The following is a 25,926-nucleotide window of genomic DNA, read 5'->3' on the forward strand; positions in this document are numbered from 1 at the left end:
ACTAATTTTATTTTCGTATTCTGTTTCTGATTTAAGCATCTAAAAGTTATTTTGTTTGTTTATGAAGAATAATTATTCAATATTTTATATATAAAAATGTAGACATAGATTTCTATGTAAATAATCTAGAGGGTTCAAAAAATTTGATTATCTTTTTTCCGAAATGTCACATCGCTAAAAATTTCAACAAATTGGCAGCACAATTTATCGTCGAAATTAAAATGTGTTAAAAGGTGCAATTGCGGTAACTGCTTTAAACGATTGATGATTTTACTTTTAAAGTGAAAATAGAGAAATATGACAAAATTAAACAAGAAAGTTCCACTGGCGCAGGTGTCCAAAGTGCTTATAGACACGTTGAGGGCACTGAGGATGTCTGGCGGTTGCACTTTGCCGATGATCAAGGAGTACATTCTGGATACGTACGGAGACTCAAAGGCGGATGTGATTCTCAACCAGTTACCGGTGGTTATTAGGAAAGGCATTAGCTTCGGTGCCATAAAGAGGGCAGATGGATATTACAAATTGGATTCTATAATGACTATGGCAGCTAGAAAGGCGAAAAGGATGAGACACCGAAGGCGTCGCCGCAGGGGCAGTAAAAGCCGCCGAAGGAGACGAAGGAGGAGGTTTTAATCGAGTACATGCTAAAATTCGATTTTTTTTTATTTTGATGGTAAAATAAATTGTGTCAATATATATATATATTATTTTTCTTCTTTTCTTTTTCTTTTCTTTGTTGTTGTTGTACATCTCACACATGTTCTCTCTTTTGAAGAAGCAGAAGAAGAAGGTGACCAGGTCAAGGTACTCTTTATAATTCAGGTTATATACCTGCTCAACCCAAATATGCTAATCAATCATAAATTATACAAAACATCTATTGTATCATGTGAGAGACACCCACATTTCTCGGTTGTCGTTTTATCCGCAAGGACAATTTTACGCTTTGTTTTCATTACTTTTTTTTTCGTCCGCAACATCCATATGCATGCCTTCTTACATCGCCTTATCGAGTTGGCGAGGAAATATTTTCTAAATCCGTCTGCATTGATATACTTCGATATATTCAATGAAGTTGCACAAACGTTTACATAACTCTTAAGTAAATTGGAAAGTGTGTACACTGTACAAATCATCGACAAAAAGGAGCACTTTTTACCCGGCACTAACTAGGCCAATCGTATTACTATTTTATTAGATCTGTAATTCTATTATTTATATCCGTTTTTTGTCCCTATTTCTCAACCGAAATGCATCAGAGTAGATAAAGCATTTGGTTACCACTGGACGACCTATATTATTATTATTATTTTTTTTGTAGCCCAGCATAATTTTTCCGTACAAGAAACCTATTTGCCCATTTCCATAGATACGTTCGGAAGTTTTCAATGCGTCTCGACGAGAACGCGATCAGAATAACAATTCCACCTTTTATTCCACTTCAACGAAACAAGACTCTTTACTTAGGGAAACATACAATGCCGCAGCACCGAACATTTACATATCATATTTCGATGCTTCAACCTCCACTCACGATACTTGTACTGTTTTTAAATTTCCCTCTAATCAACTCGAGTACTCCTATGAAAGTAAATTATTAAAAACAACATTTCCTAGTTTTATCCAAATCGTTTCTTTCCCAAACTACGTTTACTCGTGTTCATTGGACTTTGACTGCTTTTTTTTTCATATCATTTTTACATTAATTCCATGCAAATCGTTTCATTGTTATATAATATATTCATTATTAAAATCACATATTTTTTTCAATTATCGGATTTTCCATGATTTCGTAATTAAATAAGATCCTGATGTTCTATGTCATCTTAATTTAACCCATATTTCCAAGTAAATTAAAATCTCTCGTCGCATCTATTTCGAACATAAAAATCCTTTCGCGGTTTTGTATCTACTTTATTTATGTCTCATCTCCATAATCTGTTATTAATGTGTAATTTATTCCGCACATTTTATTACTTTTTAACACAGACTGCATTAAATCAAACCGATTTATTATGTGTAAATAAAAACAGTTTACTGAATTTATAGCAAACTGGTTCGATTCGATTTCTTGTTTTCTTTTTTGCTATATGTAATAGTTTCACTCGAGTTTGTAGTTCAATATCATGAGGTCAATACACACATAATTCCAAAGAATTTCATCAGCATTCCGTGCACTTCTACCAAAAAATAAAATAATAAGTTTTTTAGTATAGCTCGTTTTAAATTTTAATAATTGAAACCGCATATATTCACATAAATAACATTCGTAAGAGTATCTAAAATTAGTTTTAACGTTACGGTTTTTAATCCCATCTCAGTTTAATATTCATGCTGTCACGTTGAAAACAATATGTTTATCTTGATTTCCAGAAAATTTAATATATTCCAAATAATAATATAAAAACTGGAATGTTGAATGAAGTTAAGTCCATCGACCACATTTCTTTATAAATAGTTCTGTATAATATCTTTATCTTTTTACATTCTCATTTTTCTACTTTCCCAAATTTTTATTTACGTATTTCTTTAGTGTTAATTTTAGTTTAACTTTTATATATATTAAGTTTAATTGAACATATTATATATGTATTTATACGAAGGCAATGAACTTGAAACACTGGACCAAAGAACCGTTGTGTTATCCCACACACTGATCATATGTTAATCATTTGATACGAAGCTAGAACTATGTTGAAACGTCCGATCAGTTAAGAATCCTTCACGCCAAGAACTAGAAGAAGAAGAAAAAAAAATAAACGACCTAACGGATTTTTAACTCGCACTAATAAAATTAAACATCTCACGTATAATTAGTTTCATCCAAATTATATGTAATTACATTTTTCGTGCGTGATTTGAAAATATTTTTTTATTTAACTTCTTTCAATAATACATTAATAGAATTTCCATTATGCAACGGATCTGTCATTTTCGTTGCACACAAATAGGTTTGTTCCTCACTGAAGTCATAGCTTTTTGAACATGGAAATTCGGTTGCCCTTGGCTACATCTCAGGATGTTGCGAAATTGTTATATAGAGAGTAAAAAAAAAGTTTAACGCAAATAAAAGTATCATTGTTCTAGGCAGTTCACGTGTTGTTATCGTATTGTCTATAATTAAGAAGAATTATTCACTAGCTTTTCATTATTTACCAAGTTTATATTTTAAACATTATATTTATCACGACCGCAAAAATTGTTTTCTGTATTAGGTAATGAGAATTATGTTAATTATTAGAGAAAAAAAAACAAAACTATTATGTATTTAGATGTTGTTAATATGGATTTTTTTTAATAATATAACTGAAATTTAGTCAGACATGAATTTGTGTAAGAGATTTGTAAAGATACTAGTACCAGTTATAAGACAGATCTTATTTGTATTTACAAGAATTAAGGTAGAATAAATAATGTGAGAATTTTTCAAGTTTAACTCATCTAAATTCTTTACATGTCTAATATACTTTACTCTCCACATAACATAAAATAATATTTCATAGGTTTTTGCAGAGGAAAATTGAATAATCTTATTTTTTTAAGAGGAGTACGGAATATGCACAACATGCAGAAAATTATCAACAATAACAACATTATTCTTTGTTTTGTTGCAAATAAAACTGTAGCATAAATATCTTTACGTTCAATTTTTTACTTTAAGAAGACTCCACTGCAAGAATTTTAATTTACCTAATTTTGATGATTTAACTTTTTTACAAATTTATCTTTAATTCTAAGATTAAGAGATAGATAATTAAGACTAACGAAACTAAGTCTGTCTACCTGTTACCCTAAATAACAAATGTAGCTATATACCTAGGAATATATCTTGAAGACGTCTTACCTAGAAGAAAAAAAGAAGAAATTATTATCTAGTACAATTATCAATTCAAATCCACGACAGGTTTTTCGTTAATTGTATATTCATAAATAATAGATAATTATTAATAATTAATTGAAGTTTTGGAAAGAAGTGCGGAAACTCATAACAAATGCATCTTGTTGTTTTTCCTGGCAGTTGTAAAGCAAAATGATTTGCCAGTATTTATGTTTAGAAATACACTCAATATATTTGATTAACGACAATGTATCGAGCAGGAACAGTTGCAAATTGCAAAGCCTGCTTTTGTCACGATCACGTGGCAATTAATTTATATTCAAAGCTTAATTTATATTGGTGATGTGGCAAGAATAAATTGTTTGTCGGCTATGAAACAAACATTATTGAAATATGAGAAGCAAGGTGAAAGTTTTATGCTTCTTGTGACCATTTTTCGGAACTGTAGAATAGTAGAATTAATTATGATTTTGTATTTGTTTCGCATCTATAGTTTTCGTATAAAACTCATCACTGTATAAGACGCTCTTTGATATTTCCTTGTAAAACACAAATTACGATGTAACTTTGATTTTGTATTATCTTCACAACTTTAATGATATACATCAATACCTCGCATAGTCCGTATTTAATATGTCAAAACAAAGTAAATATGAAATGAAGAAAATATAGATAAATTTTTAAAAAAATTGTATATGGTCAAGTCTCTTTTTAAGATTTTAAATCCTCGATTAGTCCGGTTTTATACAACCCGAATTATACAATGTATTGTTGTAATTCAATTTTTTTTTTCGCACCTTGATTTAAATGCACAATTTTATACCAATTTTTCGAAGATTATTTTTACATACAAATACTGCATTTTTGGTTTGATTTTTTTAATTTATTTCAACGGAAGTGCCAGAATGGCACGTTCATAAATCTACGTGCATGCCAATTTTTATTGCTGCTACTGATCCAATATTGTGAGTATGAAATATGTTTCGGCGCAAAATATTCTCACTTCAAAATAGCTTCGTGTGAAATGTGTGATAAATGAATGTCGTGTTTTTTGTTTCCTTTACTGCACACAATTTGTTGTTTTTCCACGACTCGCCGTGTATTTTTAAGCGCGGCAAATGCAGAATGTTATCTCTCGTGCTTAGTGCACTTCAAAATATCGAAAAATGAACTAAATAAGTGATTATTTATGGTAACTAGTTTGTCTACCTTTTAAGAAAACAAAACATAACAACTTCAATACTTCTGTGTTATAGCAATAAATTCATAAATTTATGAATTCATGATTAAATATATAATTGTGAAAAAACTAAAATAACAATTATTAAACTAATAAGAAAAATATTGTAAATGATAATTTACATCTTTAATCCATCCGACGAAAAACTGCAAAATATTTTTCCTTTAAAGAATAGTTAAATTATAAGTCCATTTAACATAGCAATTAAATCCTCATGAATTATCGTAAATAAGTCACAAACAATTAGAGTTAAATCTCTATAAAAATTACGTCCAATAAACATTAATTTAATTAATTTAAGTTGATAACTTTAATAGTTCACTAATTAATTCAAATTACATCAATCTGTGCTTAGACTTTATGATACCATAGATATAGTAACATTAAATATTATGTTAATAAATGTAAGTCACGTACATGAATATTTTTTTTAGCTTAAGTACAAAGTATTAAAGAACAATAGTTACAAAAAAAATAAACAAACGTAAATATTTCGTAAATCATGCAAGGACTAACTAACATTATTAGTCACAGAGTTTTCATCGGATTTACACTTGAAGAAGCTAAGTTCAGGGCCATAGCATGATGCCAGCCAGGCACAAACCTTCGAATCATCGAATAATTACCACGCTCGAACAATGAAGACATAAAGGAATTTAATGCAAATATCTTTAATTTGCAATATTAAAGTATTTATAACTTACAATTAAATACGTATTTCATAATAAACATAATTAAAATAATTTCATTATAACAACTTGTATCCTCTTTTTTTTCATCTTGATAAGTCGCTCATTCGCATTATACTCATGAGAAAGAAACTGGTTCTACTTATTTATTCTCCCCGTCATCATTTAAGTTAGCATTTTATTTGAGACCCAAATTTCTGCAAAGTAATAATAAATAAAATTTATTGTATAACAACATACAAACGACTGCAGTCTTTTCGTCCTTTGTAAAGTATTTAATTATATAGTTTTGTTATTATTTAATTGTAAAATGAATTTTTACTTTAATTATATTTTTAAATTTATATAATTTTTTTTTGATGTAAATATTTAATTGAATAGTTGCTGTTTTCTTTAATACAAACATATGACTCATAATCAATATAATAAGGTGTTTTTTCAGTCTTAAACAATTTTGGAGAAAGTCACTTGACTTATTTTTAGAGCAAATACGTTTATTGACATTTAGCAATAAGGTGAAATAATAAAATTTATAAATATTGTGTAAGTAGGACATTACATATACGCGTTTTATTGTTTCTAGTTAAGAAGTTGGGATTTTATCATGTTTAAAAATGAAATAAAAATATAAACTAAATAAAAGTGGTGTATTTACAGTGACGGATTTAGTGGCTTTGGTGAATTTAACAAACAGTTTTAGTCGTGAACCCCCAAGCAGTAAAATCTGAGGGCCCCCAAACACTGTAAACCGAGGGCCCCAAATAATGTTAGCCCAGGACCCACAAAGTTAATATTCCTCCTGTGAGTATTTATTGCAATAATTATATAACATTGTATAATCATTATATAAATAATTTTCAATGATTGCAGGAAGAAAAAATAAACTAGATTTCACCAATTATCTTCCATTTATATTTTCTCTTATTACACCTCCATTGTAGCTCTCTGAAAAGCGAATGAATTACATTTCAAAAGAAAAGGAAATCTTCGTAGCAGCTCCACACTAATTACATAAGTTTACACACGTTTATTTAACAAATCTTTTTTTGAATGGCCTTTGATGTTTGGTTTATACGTGCGCTATATAATTATGTTTTTATAATAATCTCTTTGCCAAACAAATATATATTTAAGTGAGTCAAATTCCTGACAAATTCATATCATTGACGCAGTAGTGGTGAGAATAAGTAGTATTTGGATTTTCCAATAGATATATAAAATTGCTTGCGTCTTTCAAATTTATAATATTTACAAGGTAAATTTGTGTTTGTCCAAGAAGACCAACGAATGGAAAACACACTGTTTTGTAAATTCGTGAAATTTTTAACGTGTTCTATTTTGAGAATTCGTTCGTCCGTCAATGGACAGTCAATAGTAGCAGTAGTAATATAAATATTTTATATAAACATTGAAATCCAATAAAAAAAACATTTTTTTCTGGAACGTTAAAGAAATATAATAAATTCATATTCGCAAATTTACAAATAAAGTTTAATTTTACCTCTGATAACGACAATTGTCCGTAAGCATTGATTGTTCTTGGAAAGAAGTCAATACTTAAATATGGGGTAAAATATTAACATCATTTGTACTAGAACAAGAAAATAACGTGTAAGGAATTAGAAATGATTCGATCAATACGTTTCGAAAATATTGTTAGAAATGTTTTCAATGCAGATAATGATAGTTTTTCGATTAAATATTTAGATAATCTTGTTAACAATGAAGACAAAATGTTAAAAATCAAAGATTTAGAAAGATGCTTAAATTACACACGTTTTAGATTTGTTTAGTGAAAATGATCCTGGTTTAGGAAAAAGTGTTATATAAAAATCAACTTTAGATTTATATTTTAGAATAAGATATAAGAATTTTTGTAAATTGACTGTTTATGTAATAAAACTTTTCTTTCTTTGAAAAAAACTTTTCAATTTTTTTACAATTGAAAAACTATTCATATTCTATTTGATTATTGTATAATTTTGATATATGTATAATGAGAGTTTTAGAATGTTTTTGAATTCTTAATTACTGGATATCCAATTACAGAAATTGCCTCCAAATTGCACACGATATCTATAAATTATAAATACGCAATTATAGTTCTTTTTTTTGAAAATGGATAAGAAACAGATAATTAGTTTATTTGTTATTTGTCAAGTATCGTTATTTATAGAATTATGTTGATAATTAACAAATTTTTTACATTTTCTATTCCATAAATGTACAAATATTAAAAGATAGTAAGAGTTTTCTAATTTCATATGTATGTATTCAATATTATTATTAATGCTCATTAAATATCTTATTGATTATTTTAACTTTTTCACAGTGTTTTCTTTGAAACTTTCCTATATTTTTCAGATCTATGATGACGAAAATGTTATTATTTTAAAACGATATAACCTTAACTATTAAACCTACCGATAGGCACTAATTAGTTATATGAATAATGACTATACGTGAAGCAATTACGTAAACGGCAACTGAACATAATTAATGTATGTTGAATATTATTACTATTTTTGTTAACATATAAATAGTATACAAATTATATTTGAACTTTTCTTAAATACGGTTTAAATCGTAGCACACGATAAACATAAACATAATTTATTGTACACATTCTATAAAGAAATATTTTCATTTAAATGATTAAAAATTTAATTAAGTTTATATAATGGAAATATCTTATTTATAAATGTATTATAATGTAATTTTAGATTAAAATATATTTTTTTATGTCGTCTAATTTTATTCACAATCTGTTCATCAATTGAGTAAATTTAAGATCGCAGTTGACATTAGGTATGTAATCTTTCCCGGTCGACAGTTACCATTATGATGATTTTTTTAGATTTTTAATTTGTTGGTTGGCTGTCGTCTTGTAGGTTAACGTCAGTAGTATATTGATGCTCTGCGATTCCACTATTTCCTTTAACTGTGAATCTGCTGCAATCCTTAACACTGTCATTGTCTTAACCTCATTCATTTCACTGTCCATCTGTGATGGACGATGACACTATTGCTGAAAGCACAGAGAGGGCTCACAAAGGACCTGGCTTGACCAGGATTCGAACCTGGGCCTGGCTTGAGCACGAAATCGTGGGTAGGGCGACTTAACCATTCGGCTATTAGTCGTCCCAGATTAAAATATATGATTTTTTTTTGTTTTTGAAATAAATAAATCATAGATTCTGAAAATACGCACAAAATTATTCAGAACTGTGAATATTTTTAAAAATTAACTTTGGTAAAAATTATAAATTTTCTTATTATTTCTAACAGAAGCCAAGTTCTACGTCCATTATATTGTTCTACTTAACTTATCTAATCTTACTACTTGTAAATGCAGGAATACCTCATATGGCTCGGTTCCTTCAATATCCCGCACTGTTTGAAACCGCACCAATTAAGGACTTTAAAAAAAGATTTATACAGAAAAACTCATTATTTTTAATTTACTTTTGTTTAATCCGGACTGTTTGAAGCTGCACTATACGAGGTATTTCTGTACACTAATTACGAGTAATAGATATATATTTATTAAAATATAATACGTTTTATTAATATGTTTATTTTATTATAAACACTTATTACTTAGTTGAATCTTTTAAAAAAACGTTATACAATTACATATTATTTATGTTGTTAATTATATTAGCTACATCTACCTCGTTATCTTATCTAAAACAAATGAATCATATATAAAATCATTTTTTTTAAGTTACTTCTATGAGAATTGTAACTAATTTAAATAATAATCGTTTAATTATTATTAACTTTTAACAACTACGAAAAGGATAGATAATATGTAGATAACAGCTAATACCTGATAGTTAAGGTGTATGTTTAGTGCAGTGGTCGGCAAAGTAAAGCTCCAGAGCCGCATTTGGCTCTTTGGCTCTCTGGCACAAATATCCACGGAGGCACAACAACATACAAACCTGACTTACTCAAACTTTCCAAGGAGATGCAAGCACATATGTGATTATTTGTCTTTAATATAAGTATAAATATATAGTAACAGTTGCTATGATTTAAGAAATATTTATTAATAATTAGAAGTGTTGCATTTCCATTAATAACAAATTCATTTTTATCAATTTTGTAATGAAACTGTAAATATCAGAAAGATGATTTTATAATCAAATTAATGTGTGATTATTTGTCTTTCATTTAAGTATAAATATATAGCAATAGTTGCTATGATTTAAGAAATAATTGGCATTAATAAATATTTATTAAATATGAAATTTAGTTTTATTTAGTGTACTACTTATTTAGTGTAATAAAAGTTTACTAAACAAGCAGATTTGGCTCCCAATTTTTTTTTAAATTTTTTGTAATGTTCAAATGTAGCTAATAAATTTGCCCACCACTGGTTTAGTGTATAGACACAATACTCTTAAAAAGAGAATCGTATTAAATCGTTTTGAAATATTGTAAATTAAAAAAAAAAGTTGTGGTTTTCAAGTGAAATCTGTTTCATTGCTATACATAATATAAATACAATATTTCTGAAAGTAATTCAAACAATTTAATCAAATGTTTAATAATAAATGTGTGTTTTATATTTCGATCCACGTGTATTCTATAATAAAGAAAATAAAAATTTACGCATTATATATTTTGTTGAAAAAAAAAACTTTTTGTTGTTTTTTTTTTAATGCGGTATTTTTTGTTTTTCCATGAAATAGTTACGCATGCAAATACGTGTTGCGGCTAATCAAGGATAAGTTTTTAATAGGAAGTTTCGGTTTTGAGACCAACAGCGATTTTCGTGAGGTTCTTTCCTATTACTTTTTGTTAGTTATGTTATTGAACCAAACTTTCCGGTGCGGTGAAATTTATTATTCCCGCGATTTTATCACTGGCTATAAAAGAGGTGTAAAAGTGCAAGGTTGATAGTGTGAATTAAAGAAATGCGGTTTGCCGATAAAAGTGTGCACAATATAGATTCAAACATAGAAATAGGAGACCGAACAGTCTCACGTGAGAATTTTAGTATTTTCAGCAGGAAGAAGAAGAAAGGCTAGAAGACATATACATAGGTATACGGTAGAAGGAGGATACGCTTTGGACGGTCTATCCAAAGGCAGCCGGAGTGGGGCATGTACTCTTATATAGGGACTGTTCGTGAGTTGATCAGTCGATCCGCGGGCTCAGAACCGATAAACCGCTGATATCGTTGATACTTCTGACTACTATGGTCCAATAAGAGGAATTCATAGCTTCTTTTATTAATTAATTTTTTGGTGATCGCATTAACACTTCTTAAACTCGTTACCTCAAGTGACAACAAACTGCAGTTGCAGTGGATTCAATCATGACTTCCAGTGTTAAACAAACAGTTATAAAGTAAGTTATTACCATTTATAATTATATCCCATTTCCAACTTAATTCACATCATCCACAACCATTTAAATTTGCAACAAAAAACTACCACTAATTTCATTTCCAATTCAAAAAGTAACTTTCTAATCGTTACTTGCAACAAAATCCACTTAACAAAAAAAGAAACTTCATAGTTAAACTAGTCAAGAAAGTACATATTCCATTTTTAGTTAGTCTTTAAAAAACAGTAACGACAAAAAGTAACGAAATAAATGTTTAAATTTTTGTAAAATCAAAAAAATATCTAACATAAATGTTCATTTTATTTCAATAGATTTCAAATAAAAATATCGATTAATTTGATCGTAAAACTACATACTTTCTTATTGTTAACGATATTTATAATAACAATAGTCTTCATTAAGAAACAGCAAATACAAGGGCCATCGACCGCATCATAAAGCATTAACTTAAGTAATTCGATTAAAATTATGTAACTAAATATATAATCGCATGATTTGGTCATTATTATAATATACTAAAATAACAAAATAATCTTTCTACAATTAAATTATTTTTATTTTACAACAACAAGAAGATAAATAATACAAGAACATAAGTAATATCGAAATTACATAACTAAAACAATTTATTATTAATAATAATTACAAAATCGTATAATTGCTATTATAATTTTTGTTTTAAACTAAATTTGAAACAATTCTCTGTAATAATATTTATAATACGACTTAGAAACTAATCTGAAAACTGATGCGAATCTAATATAATTGTTGTTATTGAATAATAAAAAGAAAAACTGCGATTAAAAGATGTTCAACACTATGCAATGATAAAAAAAACAAGTGAAATTAATTGCTTGAATGTTAGCATTGAATTATAGGAAAGGCCATGTATCATAATTGTATCCTGAAGGAAAAACGCATAAACGAAGATGGAATTATTTATAATGATTCGCATGCTATAAAAATCGTGCTATTGGTTATTGTTGTTGTATTTACATATTTTTTTTTCACTTAGTAATTTATAGTCTGGACCTTCGTGAAAGTTATAAACAGAATCGTAAAGATTGCGCCGACTGGTTTATGGTGAACCAGAGAAAGAAAGGGGATCACAATTAAACGTTTGATACAAACGCATCAGGCGAAAAATCGATAAGTAATAATTACACGTATAAAAGTAAAAGCATTGCAGATTCCAATACAAAAAAAAGTTTTTCCTGAGAGAAAGTGTTGATTTAATGTGTATGCAAAAAAGAAAATACATCACGTTTTTTCTTTATTGTTATAAAATCACCGGTTAATTTTTTGATTCGTTTCAATATTTACCAAGCGGTTAAATTTTATAAAGAAATGTTAATATTGGCGTGGAATGAAACGAAGATTGCAACGATTTCCTACCGTACTTTCTCTATTAAATCTTGTTACTGGAATCGAATCAGTTAATCAAGCGTGTTTTACTCGCTCAGAGTATAGCCATAACTCGAGCTGTACGTAGTAATACGATAATTCCAATTTTGCTATTATTACAGTCTGAAGTATTCTCAATTACAGCAAACTCAATTTAAGACCAGATAAATGCACGCAAATAAATTATATTACATTCATTTCATGTATACAAGTTACATTCATTCATTATTAACATTATCATTAATTGAGCAATTAATCTGATCTTTAATTGTGACTCAAACTATAGTAACCTTGCCTGTTCAATTTAGGTTTTTCCGTCAAACAACCTTTTTGAATCATATGACTGTTTTGAATCAAAGTAATTATCACATTTTTATCACCTTACATCATGTTTTTAATTCATTTTAAATGAATGAGAATTTTCTAATATATGTAATAATTCTTTTAATTATTAAATTGTTTAATTGTTATTGATTATTATGTGTTGTTAAATTGTCATTAAAGTAAATCCCTGAGGTGGATAAAACAGAAATTATTATATAATCATTTATCTCAATGTTTTGGCATAACTCTAAATAAGAAATATTCAACCTTTGAACTCCTTTGAAATATTATAAGAGTATCACACTTTAAGGAACGTTGCTTTATCTGTTATCGATCTAACGTTGCAAGTAAATATTGGACAACTTCTACATTACATTAAAAAATAAACATATGATGACATTTCCATTTATATGTCTAACGTAATTATCAGCGTTTTTCGCTACGCACTCAAAACATGTATATTTATTGAGTTAGAAAAAAAAAGTTGAAACGTAGATAAGAGATGGATATTATGAAAATATCTTGATTTACGTTGCTTGAATTAAACCACTATTCATTCATATATTCGCATTTCTGAAGAGAAGAAGAAGAAAAAAACACTTGTAGAATATCAAAACAACTGCCGTTCATCAATATTCACGTAAATACGCCCAGACTGAAGTACCACTTAGTGAAATTGAAGATGTGCGCTCATTAAAAAGATATAATAAAAAAAAATCTGTTTTCTCAAGTCTGGCGAATTTATCGAAATTAGTTTGTTGTGACTTAAAGTCGCCAATTAATTAACAATTGTTCAAAATATAGACTATATTCGTTAAGTGCATATAAATAAGTTGAGTAATTTTTGCAGTGTAAATAATTTAGTTGCCAGCAACCGTAAATCTCACTAGATTAAACCGTTGCCACGTAAAATCTTTCACTAGAGAGATACGTATATATGAAAAGTTAATCCTATTTTATTTATTGGACTTGCACTTGCCATCTTCATTGAGAAATCAACGGAAAATAGAAATATTACATCAGCTCGAACTGATTTATTTATGCACTTAATTGTTTAATCTTTGTATAATTTAACTACCGTCACAAAATAAATCCATATGAAGCGTGTAGATACTTTTCTTTGTATTAACTATAGATAAGATTTTGCAAATGCGGTTACAACAAAAATAAAACAATGAAACGCCGTATCGTTATGTAAGAGCACTTAAGCAATTATAGCTTTTCGTTAAATATAGTATGGAAAGTTCTAACAAAACACGTGCTCACTTTTTATTCCCATCAATGTATATTATTAATCTTTTCGCATTTCTCATGCATGTAAACATAGAATTTTAAATAATGATACCATTCGTTTTTTCATAAATATTAATGAAATATATATTTTTTTTTTATAAACGTTTCCAGCAATTAGTTCAATGACCCAAGATATTTTTTAACGTAAACGAATTGGAAACACGCAAGAATTTCAATAAGTTTTTTTTTAGTGAACATATAATATTTGTTTTAAACAAAAACAAAAATTTAAATATTCACGAAATAAATTTCATTAACATAACGGAATATTATTTCGTGCTTATAATACTTGTAAATAAGATCTGTTTGAAAGTTGTGAATGTGCTGCTCCGCACCTCTTTCAGTCCCCCCGAGTAAAAGATTAGAAAACTTTCATAATTCTGTGATTTCTTATGACCGCTGTTTCCTGTGCAACTTTTGTAATATAAGTTGTGAAAAATGTATCCTCGTCGTCCGCATCTCATGTAACCATTAAATAAGTTTGGAGAAGAACAAAAAACAAGAACTACGACTTTTTACACTGACCTATCTAAACTGTTTCAATTTTTTTTTATTCTTCGCCTCATGTATTTGTCTACTTGCTAAATTAAAAATGTGTTTGCGTTCGACTATTTCCTAATCTATTGATAAAAATAGCTTAAATATGCATTGCATTCAAAATATGTATGGTGATTAAATGTTGCAGTCCATTAATTTTACAAGCAAAGAAAAACATATTGTTTGTTATCTAACAATTCGCTTTCATTATCTGTAATAACAAAGAAATAGCGGAGCGCATACATAGTTTGTTATTCAAAAAAGTAACAAATGAAGTGGTGCATCTGGCTGTAGTTTCATTTTCTACTTGGAGAAAGTTAGTTTACACTTTAATGAAATGAATGACTTTAACATTGTCTGTTTTATCTGAATATTATTTAATATTTCACGTAAAACTTCTTTATGAATAGGTTTAAATCTAGAATTGGCGAATACATAGTAATAGAATGTACCAATATCTGTTGAATGCATATTATCAGGCACACGCTTCGGGCTAGAAAATTATTAACAGGATTTCCTTTCTATTGCAAATTGCGAGCGAATTAATATTTATTACCATTTTCTATGAACCAATTTTGTAATTATTTCATTGGAAATTACTTTAAAAGATTTCATTATGTGTGCATTCTCTATTACATGCAAAATTCATGAATTAATCACTATTTCTATTATCAAACAGTCATCAATAATTATTTTACTATTTGAGATTTAATTTTTGTTTTATAAATTATTTCATAAATTGATATATTTGGTTTTTTTAATCAATTCGATAGACAGAATTATAATTAAGAAAAGCTATTACTTTACACCAATTAAAATTACATAATTTATTGTTCATAGTCAATTATATAGCTATAAAAATACACTTTGTCTCAGTGTACAATCGTTCTTTATTGTATTCATTGTAGAACGATGTATTTTTTGCACATTAAAGATGTAAATCAAGCTAACATATATCTGGATTACCATATATATGTACATGACAAATAATTATTCAATGAATGAAGTATGATTAACATTTATTATGTAATATATCAAGTAAGAACTTTATAACTGTAAATAATAACTGTAATTTTTCTTACATTACATGGAAGCAACTCTGGTGTCTACATAATAAATAAATCAAATATAATACATATTTATTATATAATATTGTAAACTACTTAGCACCCTTATATAAATATAACGGATAATATTTAAATATTATCATTTTTTATCTGAAAATAGTTAATTGATCTTCATTCTAATACATTATTTAATATAAGCTAATTCATGAGATATCTTTACATACTTAGACGATACATGAAACATAGTCATTTCCATAAAAATATACAGTAACTGATCGAAGCCGTACCTCGTATAGTGCGGAATCATTATAGTACAGTTTCAAAACAAACTAACTTTTACATGAGCAAAATAAATTAAAAAAAAATAGTAAACTCTATATAGACTAATATTTTTTTGTTTATTTTTACGCAGTTTTAAAGTCTTCGATCAGTGCGCACTATTGGAGCGATAGCTGTACTTTTTTTAAAGATTTTATGACAATAATAATTGCAATAAGCTATAGAGGGCCCAAATAAAAATGTGTTTATAGGGCCCTCAAATAGTTAAACTAATTGGTGTTTAGGGCCCACGACTTTCTCATGTGGCCCTACGAGAACCGAGACTCAAAACCCCCGTCATCAATGTTTGTAACAATGATTTTCTCTATTTCAAATCAAGGTGTGCCTCAAAAAAAGTGTTACTTAAAAAAAATCCAGAAAGATTTAGGGGTAGACAAAGATTTAAAGTTCCACCACTGATGAGAAGAAAAGTGTGTATTCTTTTTATATAAACTATTACATAGTTTCCAATCTGCACTTGAACAACAGTAGAAATGGAAATTAATTGAAGTCACTTGTTTCGTAAAAAAAATTGAGAATCATCCACTAATTCATTTCCCGTGTCGAATTTTCAGGATAATTAAGTCGAACGCAATTAATTTTAGAATGATAGAAAAGACAGGACACCAGACAGCGTCTATTTAAGTGTTTGTACCACAACATATTCAGGTGCCAAAGTTATAAATTACTCTGCACAATATAAAAACCGGACGTCTATAATTATAAATAGTAGGCCGATTAAATTTAGACGTATTTTTAGACTTGATTTTACCGCAAATACATTTATTTTATATGATGTTTCGTATTTTTATTCAATAGCCTCTGACGACAGTTCCGAGAGTCCTTCACATTTTTCATACTCTCCTTTATTATTTGTTTCTTTTGTCTGTCTGTCTGTATGTGTTTTTTTTGTATACATCGGTGTTATTAAATAAAGTTAAATGATTATTTCGATGCATGCGAGCCGTAATGCTCGTTGAGCAACATAAACATACATATCTCGTGCATTATACAACAGGATTTCCAGCATGCGAGAGATTCATAATTGGAAGCAAAAAAAAATATATTTTTTTTATTGTTTTTTTTTCTCTTCAACTTTTCGAATCATCGTAGGAGGTGTTAATTTCGTATACATCCCGATATCTTGGCAATGGAACGAGGCTCCTCTATCTACGCAAATCAACTGACTTATTAATGAATACACATCCAGTTTGTTTACTTAAAATAACCATTTATTTTTATCGGATTTATTCGGACTGCAATTATTCAATTCACTAGGACACACTCGGATTATATAAATAGACTTATAATATTTATTATCGCGTGTCGACTGTTGTAAATGCACCGAAAGATTTACGTGAATTTAATTTATTTTCGCAACGCTTTAGATCAATGATGGTTTTTGTAATTATTCAACTAGGTATATTCCAACTACAATTATTCAATTCACTAAGGCACATTTATATTATTTAAATAGAATTGTAACATTTATAGTACAAAACAAGCTTTATTAATTGTTTGCTCTTTCGCCAATGATGGTTCGAGTTCGATGAGGTTTTCATTAAGGAAATGCGTGAAAATAAGGATGATGAGAAATATTGAAATTCGTATTGACTCTATCGATTATTACGTACTCACTAAAACGTCCGTTCCTTACAGTTAAGCAAATTTAAAATACGGTTCTTCTACTTTTTTTGGTAAATACTTCACGTTTTCGACAGCAAATATGTATTCCTCCAATTTTTGCAAGTAAATATTTTTTTATAGATAAAATATTGATACGTACAATATGCAAACATAGATTGACCGTTTCTGATATACGTCTCATTTCTATTACTTTTATTGATATAAAACTGTCTAATTTCTGTGGAATATTCCAATTTAAGTAGTAAATAGGATTTAGCGATTAATAGCTTAGAAAAGTTAAGCAACGTCTGTAGAAGATATTACTTGAATGAATGATCTTTACCAATAACACAAGTGTAAGTCTCAACAAAATGCTTGCTCAAACAATATAATCACATCACACAATAATTAAATTGATGTATTTTTGTAGATAAATATGCATGCATATTAAAATTATGATCTAATTAGTGTGATAATTAATCTTTGCTGAACCATGCTGTTGACAAATAAATACGTGTACACAAAAATCTGTCTAGGATCAAAGGTTATCGTGCAACAAATTGCGACACACTCATTTTACAATCGTTTTTTTAGATTATTATTTTGTACTGAAATGGTAAATAGAAGTTGCTAAAGATAAAAAAAAATAAGTAAAGTAAATTGGATATAAAACAAACAATGTGCACATCCAATCGAAGAGTGCAATTAAAGGACGCAGAAGCAATTTCCGCCAGATGAACCATATTAGTTCTTGGCGAACAAAACTAAAAACAACAATGGAAGTTTATTTGCTGACGTTCAATTGCTTTGTTAATTGTTTAAAGTCTTTTCGAAGACGTTTAATTTGTCTTCTTCTTAATGCTAAAACATCTGTATGTTTGCTGGTAGATGATTATTTTGTTTGAAATTTGCATTTAAGTTAATATTATCTTTCTATAATAGTTTTCAAATCATTTATAACTAAAAATTTATAGTAAATCCTAGTTATTTGTAACGTTAGAAATTTTGTTCCAAGAACTAATTAAAATTTGAGAAGTATTTTCTAATTTCAATAATTTAATGTATTTACTGTGTATCTACTTCTCATAAACAATATATTTATATAAGTTCATATAACAGTACAAGATTAAAATATTTCCTAAATATCACGAAATAACGTTTAAATCTCATATATTTATGTCTTTTTTTCTTAAATAACAAAAAAAAATGTATTTTGCATAAGCTTGAATTATTAATGGCATGTTAAGTTAAGTTAATTACTATTCTAAAACGTTCAGTATACAGTAATCATTTTAACGATTTGTTCATTATCTTCAGCTGAATACTAATTAAATATGTTGGAGGACTAAAGGTGAACAGCCTTTTCTCAGAAGTCACGTATTTTTTTTTAATACATTGTATTTGTTTCGGACAAATCATCAAGGCATGTTAAATAATTATTTACTCCATACACATAAAGCATAAGAATAAACAAAGATACCTTTAGCAATTAACTTTAATCTGTTGTCGAAAGTATTTAGTATCCTGTTATGTCGATTTTGCAGTTTACATAATTACAAGTCTTTGCAAACTAAAGCAATATTAAGTAATTACTTTAAAATTTAGTTTGTATTGAATTTTCATTTTTCTTAATACTAAAACATCATTGTTTTTGCTGGTATTTCTTTATTTTGTATGAAATTTATCTTTAAGTAATTGATTAATAGATCTTATAGGAAATTCAACATTATCCTTCGATTATACTCATCAAATAATTAATTAGTTTCGAAATGTTGTTCTTATATTTGTTGATTTTCCAAGAACTACTTAAAATCTGAGAAAATACTTTTAGCAATTAACTTTTGTCTGTTGTTGAATGTATTTAAAATCATGTTATTTCGATTTTGCATTACGTAATTACTAGTATTTGCAAAAGCAAAGCAGTATTAAATTTAGTTTTACAATCAGGATATCAAATATTGTAATTGTCTTTTATACCATATAAATAAAGGTGAAATGTTAGGTGAGATATCGATTGAAGAAAGTAATCTCGTGAAATGTCGAGGCTGATAGTTTTGGCATTATTATCGAGGTGTGCGATTAGATCATCACTTGAAATAAAAGAAAATTCAATAAATTCTAATGATATGGAAAATGCATTATTCAGTAATTGCACACTGGAAAAGATTTATTATTGAATTCCATTTTCTTTCATTACAATCAAAGATATTCTTATAAAATCAATATTTTTTTATGTTGAATTGTAAAAGTACATCAGTGAAAACAAATGGAAACGAGTCGAGACACTTAACTAACTGGTGTGAATAGGATCTAACGAAGAACTTTCCTATTTAGAAAGCTTTATTTAATGCGACTTACCAACAACCCCTTATCACAACGTGTACACATTCTTTGCTGTTTACATAAAGTAAATACTATAACTACCTATGCAATAAATCGCATTGTTATTACAGGATGTGTAATGTTTGCAGATGAAATTTCCTTGTTATTTACTCGTTCTTAGATGTTATTTTAATGCTACTATTATGATTTATCTGTCTGTATAAAATTACTTAAATCTAAATGACTTTAATTAAAAGTTTCAGACGTCGTAAATATTTCCTAAAGTAATTAAAACCGCATAAATAATTAAGTTTCAAATAAACACGCCATAAAATAATACTGTACCCTTTTTTCTTAACTCGTGATGTAAAAAATATAGTCATTATCTTATTTGCTTTGTTAACTGTTATTAAGGCCATAGGCGAAGTTTAAATACCGTGCAATCCTGTTCCTTCCATTGTTAAAATTCACTTTGTTAATGATTTTCAATATATACAAGCATACAAAAAGACATATAATGCAAGAATGCAAAAAAAGGTAATTTAAAATTCAAGTTATAAATAAAAACTTATTCTGTATATTTCTCAGAATAAGATAAAACAGATTATTTTTATTAATTTAATTTTAAATAGTTTGTATAATTATGTTCTTGAAGAATCCTTGAGGATGCAGAAATGAACACAAAGCGAAATATAACTGTGTAGAATTTAAAAATAAATTAAATATAATGGATTGTTGACCTGAGGATCCTTGGATTCGAATATAATTATAAATAAATGCGAAAATAGCGCGAAATCGTTGGGTTATTTACAATTTTACACGGTGTCTGTTACACAACGTATTAATAATGTAGCCGGAATACAAAAAAAAGAGCAGCGAAATTATAATGAGATTATAATTGATGAAAATATTGAAGCGCGAATGGGGAACGTGTTAATACGTAAATAATTGGACTCGCACATCCAGTGCACATGTTTGTCACAAATATTATTAAAATTTATGTAATTGGAACGTATACTTTTATAGAATTATACTTAATAACGACGAACGGACAATTTAAATAATAATAAAAAAAACTAGTAAGCTTATTTTTATTATGATGCTAAAAGTCGATAAATTATATTTTCCAATTTGCATAATTCGCGGTATAGATGTGTATAGTTACATGGATATCGGAGATTCCTAAAATAATAGTGATTCCCCGTAAATTATACTTGAATATTTAAATAATTGGTGTTTTCGTTCAGTTTAATAACGAAACAGTTTGTGTCTCTTTAACTGGGTTGAAAGAATACCTGACCTGCGGCAAAGTGTATTATTCAAATATGAAATTGTATAAGATGCAATGCTCCAGGTATCGATCCGTTTATCAATTGAACTAAATAGGAATTAGTGCATTTGATGCACCCTGAAAAAGAATACGTTTGTTTATTGTGCGACTATTTGCGATTCGAATAATTCTAATTAAATCTACTGCTAATTAAATAATATGCGCGCGTCTATTTGTACCATATGGGTGCTTCATGATTATGCAAATAAACTGAGTAAACAGTCGACATAATATGAAAATACATACACGTTCAGTGCATTAAAAAACATTTGCGGTGACTGACGGCAACGATATGGTTTTCGACGTGGAAATAAGCTATGCCAATTTATCAAGCGGCACGAAGCAGCATCATATATGGTTTCGCAATTGGTAATTTGTCACGGCTTTGGCCATTTGTTCCGAAAATGGGAATAGCTTTCGATTAAACTAAATGGTGTTATTTTTAATGTCCGTTACAGGAATCCAACATGGTGGAAGAGGAGAACTGGTATGGAACGAGGATTGACGCTGCTATCCGTCGTCACGATTGTAATATCCATCTCGCTGGTCATTGCATTGGCGACAGTATTATACAAAAACAGGATTAGCACTGATGAATCAGGTAAATAAACTGTACATCAAAATGACAGAAGGATGACAGACGTTTCTGGAGCTCTCAAAATTTTCATCGTGGTCGCATTTTGCATTAAAGTTAACTATCTCTTTTCGGTAGTTCGCAACGCTGAAGCTCTACTTGGCACCAGCAATCCGTCGCCTCCAAACACAGTTGATCAGACCAAGAAAGACTACGATGACATTTGCCTCACCCCAGGCTGCATTCATACAGCTTCCAAGGTTCTCGAAGCTATGGACCAATCCGTGGATCCGTGCGATGACTTCTATCAATTCGCATGCGGTAGTTTTGTCAAGAAAACCAACATTCCCGATGACAAATCTTCGGTGACCTCATTCAGCGTTATCAGCGACACTCTATTGGAACAACTTCGTTCCATGATCGAGGAGCCCATCCAACCGAAAGAAGCAAAACCTTTCCGTTTGACAAAGCTCATCTACCAATCCTGCATGAACAAAACTAAGATCGAAAATGAGGGTCTTCAACCGATCAAAGAGATATTCTCTAGCATAGGCGGATGGCCCGTCCTTGACGGCGACAACTGGAAAGACGAGGACTTCGATTGGAAGCAAGCCGTGTATAATTTTAGGAAAGTGGGTTACAGCGTCGACTACTTTATAGATTTCTCGGTCGGAATTGATTTAAAAAATTCCACCAAACGCATCATCGATGTAAGAAGCAGTTACAAGAAATCGCTAACAAAATTACCCTACAAATAATATTTACTTTTAGCTGGATCAATCCTCGTTGGGATTAAGACGAGAATTCCTTATTAAAGGCATGGAAGACAAACTGGTGCAAGCTTACTATGAATACATGGTCGACATCGCCGTTATTTTTGGCGCTGACCGTTCTAGGGCTCAACAAGAACTCAAGGAATCTTTAGAATTCGAAATGAAACTTGCCAATGTAAATTTGCAACTTTTTCTGAATCAAATGAATATTAATACTTAACATTTAATAATATGTTTACAGATTTCATTGCCCAGCGAGAAACGCCGTAACGCAACTTCACTCTACAACCCAATGACCGTCGGTCAATTACAAATCAAATATCCAAGCATTCCTTGGTTGAAATATCTAAATACACTCCTATCATTAGATTTTGAAATCGGAGCTGATGAGATCGTGATTGTCAGTGTACCGCAATTTATCAGCGATTTTGAAAATCTAATTGCTACAACACCTAAACGGTAATTCATATAAAGAAAAAACTTCAATTGTATTTATTTGACGCGCAATGTTTTCAGTACCCAAGCTAATTATTTGATGTGGAGAGCGGCGGCTTCTTCTGCGAGTTACTTAACCGAAGAGCTGAAGAACAGGCAATTGAAATACAGCACCATCCTGAGCGGTAAAACTGAACGCGCTCCCAGATGGAAGGAATGCATCGATGTTTCTGCTGGCAGTCTTTCGATCGCAGCTGGCGCCTTGTATGTCAAGAAATACTTTAACGAAGACGCGAAGCGCAACGCCATCGAAATGGTGGCGGACATTCGTTCCGAATTTAAGGAGATCGTAAAGCAAGTCGATTGGATGGACAATGTTACCAGAAAAAGTGCTTTAGAAAAAGTGGATTTGATGGCAACCCATATCGCTTACCCAGACGAATTACTCAATACCACTAAGCTGGAAGAGTTTTACGAGTCTTTAGAATTGGAGCCGAACAATTACTTTAAGTCCATATTGAATATGACTTTATTCGGCACACATTATTCATTCAATAGGCTCAGACAACCTGTCAATAAAAGCGAATGGATCACTCATGGAAGACCAGCAGTTGTAAACGCTTTCTATTCATCTATTGAAAACAGCATACGTACGTATATAGATAACAACCTCAGTGGATAAGCAATCTTAATATTTGTGGTTTAGAATTTCCCGCTGGCATTCTGCAAGGCGTGTTCTTCAATAACGATCGTCCTAAGTACATGAACTACGGAGCTATAGGTTTCGTTATCGGTCATGAAATTACGCACGGATTCGACGACCAGGGAAGGCAGTTCGATAAGAATGGAAATTTGGTTGATTGGTGGGAACAGGAAACAAGAGAAGCTTTCGTGAAGAAAGCACAATGCATTATCGACCAGTACGGCAATTACACTGTTCCTGAAATTGGATTGAACGTAAGTAGTACTTCAATTTGATAGTAGAGAGTAGTAGTTTGCATAGTAAGCTTTAATTGTAAACAAGAACGTAGAGTTTGCGTATATTGGGATGTATATATTATTATGTATAGACACGCATGTTAGAGCAATCTTAAATTTCTTTTGAGACTATATCGTAATTCCTACGCATCAGACTAACACTATTGCTTCTATTTGTCGTATATATTTCAGTTGAATGGTATTAACACACAAGGGGAAAATATCGCTGATAACGGTGGTATTAAAGAAGCTTACTTAGCGTATAATAAGTGGGTTGAAAAGCATGGTCCAGAACCGAAACTACCTGGACTAAAATATAATAGTCGCCAATTATTCTGGATATCGGCTGCCAATGTCTGGTGTGCGAAGACGAGATCGGAAGAACTGAGACAAGTGGTCGTTACTGACGAACACTCTCCAGATAAATACCGAGTCCTTGGATCCTTTAGAAACATGGATTACTTTTCCAAAGATTTCAGTTGTCCGGAAGGATCTCGAATGAATCCGAAGACAAAATGCAGAGTTTGGTAGTTTGGCAATACGTAAATGAAAACAGTATTTAAATTTTTATTTATATTTTATATACAAGACTTAATTAACGAAACAAAAAAAAAAGAAATATTAACTAAAATTGTAATGCATTGACTTTCTTAATATATTTGTCTGTAAATAGTAATAGTTGTTAAATTAAATGTTAGATAGAAGACAACAAATTCTCGAATGTGCTGTCTTTGAATCACAGTTACCAAGTGAAAATGAAATTAAATTGACATGTAAATGTTATGTAATTGAATAAACACAAAATATACAAGTAGTTATAATTAAATAATGCAAAGTCAAAGTATTTAGAGTACAAACTAACTAACACGCTTGAAGCTGTACTATTAATAATTATCTTCTTATCTATTATTATTTTTTATTTTTTTTTGAGCTATTTACTTTTGCTTTTTCGTAGCAAACTGTCAACCGTTTCCTTATTGTATGTATAATCGGTATGTGTGTGTATTATTTTAGCTAAACGGCATCAATACACAGGGTGAAAATATTGCTGATAACGGTGGTTTGAAAGAAGCTTATTTAGCTTACCAGAATTGGGTGAAACGGAACCATTACGAACAGAAACTTCCTGGTTTGGATTACACTCCCAACCAGATGTTCTGGGTCTCGGCCGGTCGCACCTGGTGCGCCAGATATCGTCCTGAATCCTTAAAATTGCGCGTACTTACCTTCCAACATTCGCCTGGATACTTCCGCGTCATCGGACCAATGAGCAATCTGAAGGAATTCTCTCGGGACTTTAACTGTCCGATCGGCAGCAGGATGAACCCGAAGAAGAAGTGCGAAGTTTGGTAGTATTCTCGTTTATACTTTATGTGATGTGATATACTTTTTATTGATTCAATATTTGTAATAAGGGATTAACGAAATTATTTATTGTTATAAAGACTGTTTATTTGCAGCAACATTTTTAATATTATAACTAACATATTTTCTTTTTTTTAATAAATAAGATAATTACTTTAACTTTTCTTTTTATTTTATTTCAACCAAATATATACAATAGTTTGTTTTATTTACAAGATTAAATGATTATGATCCTTTGTACAATTAGAGAAATACTTGTAACTCTTATAGAACAGATAAATATCCATAATTCGAATATATGTATATAAAGTTGCCTATAATAACCATATTAAGAAGATAGCGCTTTCCATAATTTAAAATTTCAAATAATATCAACTGTGTAATAAGAAAATTATTAAAATAAATATATTCTCAAGAAATTATTTTCATTTTACTCATTCTATTTCTTT

At 29.4% G+C, this 25,926-nt stretch overlaps 2 protein-coding genes across 4 annotated transcripts; both read left to right on the forward strand.

The window, feature by feature from the left end:
- Positions 1-143: 143 nt before the first annotated feature.
- On the forward strand, positions 144-642 carry LOC108561845. The gene has a single exon (XM_017919928.1). The coding sequence runs from the start codon at positions 298-300 to the stop codon at positions 634-636; it is 339 nt and encodes a 112-aa protein (XP_017775417.1). The 5' UTR covers positions 144-297; the 3' UTR covers positions 637-642.
- A 10,167-nt stretch (positions 643-10,809) lies between these two features.
- LOC108561861 (neprilysin-11) lies at positions 10,810-25,570 on the forward strand. Of its 3 annotated transcripts, none has more exons than XM_017919963.1 (8): positions 10,810-11,131; positions 21,811-21,953; positions 22,065-22,636; positions 22,698-22,874; positions 22,941-23,158; positions 23,216-23,784; positions 23,841-24,091; positions 24,305-24,926. In XM_017919963.1, the coding sequence occupies exons 1-8, from the start codon at positions 11,100-11,102 to the stop codon at positions 24,641-24,643; spliced, it is 2,301 nt and encodes a 766-aa protein (XP_017775452.1). In that variant the 5' UTR covers positions 10,810-11,099; the 3' UTR covers positions 24,644-24,926. The 3 variants fall into 3 exon arrangements, with proteins under 3 accessions (XP_017775452.1, XP_017775451.1, XP_017775450.1); XM_017919962.1 differs by lacking the exons at positions 10,810-11,131; positions 24,305-24,926 and adding exons at positions 21,618-21,721; positions 25,127-25,570; XM_017919961.1 differs by lacking the exon at positions 10,810-11,131 and adding an exon at positions 21,621-21,721.
- The last annotated feature ends 356 nt before the right edge of the window (positions 25,571-25,926 follow it).

Source organism: Nicrophorus vespilloides, unplaced genomic scaffold (genome assembly GCF_001412225.1).
Source record: "Nicrophorus vespilloides isolate i.1.1-1 unplaced genomic scaffold, Nicve_v1.0, whole genome shotgun sequence".
NCBI classification, from domain to species: Eukaryota; Metazoa; Arthropoda; class Insecta; order Coleoptera; family Silphidae; genus Nicrophorus; species Nicrophorus vespilloides.